We start from the raw sequence: 4,221 nt of genomic DNA, 5'->3' as shown, positions 1-4,221 counted from the left end.
TAATTAAGCTACTACTAAACTCAATACATCAAGAAATGAGTGTTACCATATTTAGTTCAAAGAAAACTGCTTTATCAATGAAAACAGAAACGGTTAAAGCGCCTGCCTTGGAGCTGGAGCAACGTCTCAGTGGTTAAGAGCACTGATTGCTCTTCCAGAGGACAGCAGTTCAACTTCCAGAACCGAACAGTGGTTCACAGTGACTCCCCTTCCAGAGACTGCAACACCCATGTGGTGCACAGACATACATGCAGCAAAACACTTGTAGACATAAATTTAAAAAAAAGAATCAAACAGGAGACTTTCATCTTTTATTTTATGCTTCTGAACAGGCTAATTTTTATGCATGACTTTGTATGTGTGCATGTTGGGGGATGCATGGCATGCATTGGAAGTCAAGGGACAATCTTGGGTATTGGTTCTCAGAACACCTTTCACTGTTGGGATAATTATTTTGTAAACTGTGTGAAGATGTATCTCTGTCCTTCTTCACCTTTAAAGGCACCTTCTGTTGGTTTAACAAAGAGTTGAATGGTCAATAACCCGGCAGGAGAGGATAGGTGGGACTTCCAGGAAGAGATAGGAACGCTGGATAAAAATCTGAGGTGGGAGATTAGTCAGCCAAACTCGAAGGAAGTTGGACAGATGGTACTGAGGAAAGGTAAGGAGCCATGAAGAATGTAGATTGATACAAATAAGTTAATTTAAGTTTGAAGAACTAGTTGGGAACAAGCCTAAGATAAGGCTAAGCTTTCATAATAAATAAGTTTCCACGTCGTCATTTGGAAGCTGGTAGTCCAAAGAAATACCTGTTACGTTCCACCTTTTAAATTTTGAGAGAGGATCCATCATTGGCCTGAGACTTGTTGCCATGTAGGTCAGCCTTCAATCTTCTAGGGATCCACCTTCCACCTGGCCTCTCAATGGGATTATAAACAGGCATGTGCCACCGCACCCGTCTTTTATGTGGGTTCTGAGGATGCAAATTCAGATTTTCATGCTGCCAAGGCAGGTGCTTTCCCTACTGACCGACTGACTGAATCATCTCTCCAGCTTCAGACTCATTTAAAAATTTAACTGATAAGAAAAACTAGCCAGGCATATGGTTCACGCCTTGCCCCCACCCCCACCCCTAGCATTTCTTTGTAGCCTTTCATGTCCTGGAATTCACTATGTAAACCAGGCTGGCCTCAGATTTACAGAGTCCACTTGCCTCTAGCTCCCACGTTCTGGGATTAAAATGTGTGTACCACCATTTCCCACAAATATGTAGCCCAGGCAAACCTTGAATTTATAATCCTCCTGCTCTGCCTCTTCCTTCAGTACATCCTTCCAGCCACCACGACCGGCTGCTACCCACCTATAATCCCAGTACCCGAGGCAAGATGATCTATATAGTGAGTCCCAGGCCAGCCTCAACTATACAGTAAGGGAGACCTTGTCTCAAAAAACTATAAAACAACAAAAACCCAAAAAACAAGAACTATAAAGGAGGTGTAAGTTTAATTCTGTGATACAGCCCTTGCCTAGCACATACAAGGACCAGGATGTTATCTCTAGCATCACACACAGGAGGGATGATGATGATGATGATGGAACCAAAGAAGGAAAAATTATCCATCATCCTAACCAGAGGCAGCTACCCGTAAACACATCAGGGTGCACTTATTCAGAATCACACTACAGGGAAGACCATTAGTTTCTTGCAGTCTCTAACCCTTTTGTAAAGCTGCAAGGAGGCCAGTTTCTAGGTTAAGGCACACACGTACTATGGGCATGAAGCAAGTGTGATTCTCGGTGGAAAACCAAACATCTCAGTAAACTGTGATGGGAAACGTTTTAACATATGTCTTAGCTACCTGTAAGTGACATCATGTGCTGTCTTAAATACTGTCCTGCAATGTCCGCCCCGAATAAAGATGGGTAATGTATACTTTATTATTGACAACAACAACAAAGAGATAATAGGACTTTCTGGGTTAGTATCTAAGCAATCTTGCTACCTCACAAGGTCCAGCTGCAAGACTCACCGAGAAGTTGAAAGCTCCTTACCGAGAGAGACAAGAGTCTCATAATTGGTTCTCATAACATGCTTGTAAAGTTCCTTCTGCCATGCTTCTAAATGCTGCCACTCTTGCTCAGAGAAATAAACGGCCACATCTTCAAAGGTCAGCGGTAACTGAAGTGAGAGACATTTTACAGATACAGTCATGATTGCTACAAGTGATTCCAGTTCATTCTCATTGCATATGTGAGACTTACAAAGTAGACGGCTGTTTTTGACTCAGCAGTTACTTCCACAGAAGTGATCAGCAGAGGCAGGAGGATCTCTGGAAGTTTAATGCCGGCTAGGTGTACAGAGTGAGTTCCAGGACAGCCAGGGCTACAGAGTGAGACCCTGTCTCAGGATGCAGGGGAAGGTGATTTATTGGTTGGTTGGAGAGATGGCTCAGCAGTTGAGAGCACTGGATGCTCTTCCTGAAGGCCCAGGTTCAGTTCCCAGCTCCCACACAGTAGCTCACAACCATCCGTAACTCCAGTCCCAGGGAACCGAATGCCATTAAGCTCTCCACAGACACTGCACACACATGGTGCACAGACACACATGCAGACAAAACACCCATACACACAAAAATAATTAAATAAGCAAAATGATTTGTTTCCTCTATCTCTGCTCTGCTCTCACTCCCACACCCATCTCATATGTGTCTCCATATGTGTGTATGGGATGGTATACTCTTTACAAACGTGAAGCCAAATCAGTATGAAACGTCATTCATGTAATATGTCATGGCCCTCAGACGAATACAAGGAAGTAAACTCACATTGGGGTAAACTGTGTGATTACATCATACTCCACAAGGAGACAGAGCCCATTAATGGGCCACACACACACTGCTTCTTCCTTCTCTGTAAATATTGTGTATTTATTTAAGACAGGCTCTCATGTGCGATGTAGACTGGGACTGGTCTAGATCTCACAGAAACCTCCCTCCCTCTGCCTCTCCAGCGCTGGGATGCTTGGCTTCCCCTCTGCAAATTAGACAATGCTCGGATGGCTTTCTTTAAGTATCAGCACTTTTACTTTCATAGAAGGGTATCACTAAGTCAAAGGGTATAAACAACCTGAGCTGTAAAGTGTGTGTGTGTGTGTGTGTGTGTGTGTGTGTGAGAGAGAGAGAGAGAGAGAGAGAGAGAGAGAGACTGAATCCAGGACCTTGGACATGCTAGGCAACTTCTCTACCCTTGAGTGATATCCCTAGCTCAAAATTGTTTAGTGTTTATGCTTATCATGGTTAACTAGAAAAATAGTTCCTAAGTTCATAATTAGAACTATGTAAATTATATATTTGTTAGTTGAAATATTCTGCCCATATGGCTGTAACCCTACACCTTGCTGACTTTTTTTAAATATTAATTTATTTATTAAGTATACAACATTCTGCCTCAATGTATGCCCGCATGCCAGAACAGGGCACCAGATCTCATTACAGATGGTTGTGAGCCACCATGTGGTTGCTGGGAATTGAACTCAGGACCTCTGTAAGAGCAGCCAGTACTCTTAACCTCTGAGCCATCTCTCCAGCCCTCCCTTGCTGACTTTTTAAACCTAGTTTAACTCCATTTGTTATTGGCATGTGCTTATTTTCTATGGCTATTAAATAAAGTATATATTATTTCCATTTTGGGTTTATTTTGGTGTTTTTTTTTTTTGAAACAGGTTTTTTTCTGTATAGCCCTGGCTGTTCTGAAACTCACTCTGTAGACCAGGCTGGCCTTGAACTCACAGAGAACTGCCTGCCTCTGCCTCCCTGGGGGCTGGGATTAAAGGTGTGCACCACCACTGCTCAGTCTTATTTAAAAAAAAAAATAATTTTTTTTTGAGACAGGGTTTCTGTAGCCTTGGTTGTTTTGGAACTTGCTCTGAAGACCAGGCTGACCTGAATTAGAGAGATCTGTTGGCCTCTGACCTCTGTGCTATCACCACTCCCTGGCAAAACCCAACATTTTAAGTTAATACAAATTACTTGTGTTACACTATTTATTTTAAAACAATAATTTTGTGCTGGGCATAGTAATAAACACCTTTAATTCCAGCACTCAGGAGGCAGAGGCAGGTGGATCTCTAGATTCCAGGCCAGTCTCATCTACAATGTGAGTTCCAGGACAGCCAGGGCTATGCTGAGAGACCCTGTGTCCAAAAAACAACAACAACAACAA

General features: G+C 42.8%; 1 protein-coding gene across 2 annotated transcripts in view; it reads right to left on the bottom strand.

Annotated features, from left to right (window-relative positions):
* Positions 1–4,221, bottom strand: part of Znf786 (zinc finger protein 786) — a 13,775-nt gene that overhangs the window by 7,761 nt on the left and 1,793 nt on the right. Inside the window, exon 2 of one of the 2 annotated variants that reach the window (XM_005372011.3) lies at positions 2,053–2,179. In XM_005372011.3, coding sequence (XP_005372068.2) covers positions 2,053–2,179 — 127 coding nt within the window. Of the gene's footprint in view, positions 1–2,030; positions 2,180–4,221 lie in introns of those variants that run through there. The other variant, XM_013355521.2, reaches the window with a different exon arrangement.

This window comes from Microtus ochrogaster, unplaced genomic scaffold, assembly GCF_000317375.1.
Source record: "Microtus ochrogaster isolate Prairie Vole_2 unplaced genomic scaffold, MicOch1.0 UNK153, whole genome shotgun sequence".
Classification (NCBI taxonomy): domain Eukaryota; kingdom Metazoa; phylum Chordata; class Mammalia; order Rodentia; family Cricetidae; genus Microtus; species Microtus ochrogaster.
The sequence above is the reverse complement of the archived record's forward strand: the minus strand, read 5'-3'. Positions and strand labels throughout refer to the sequence as shown.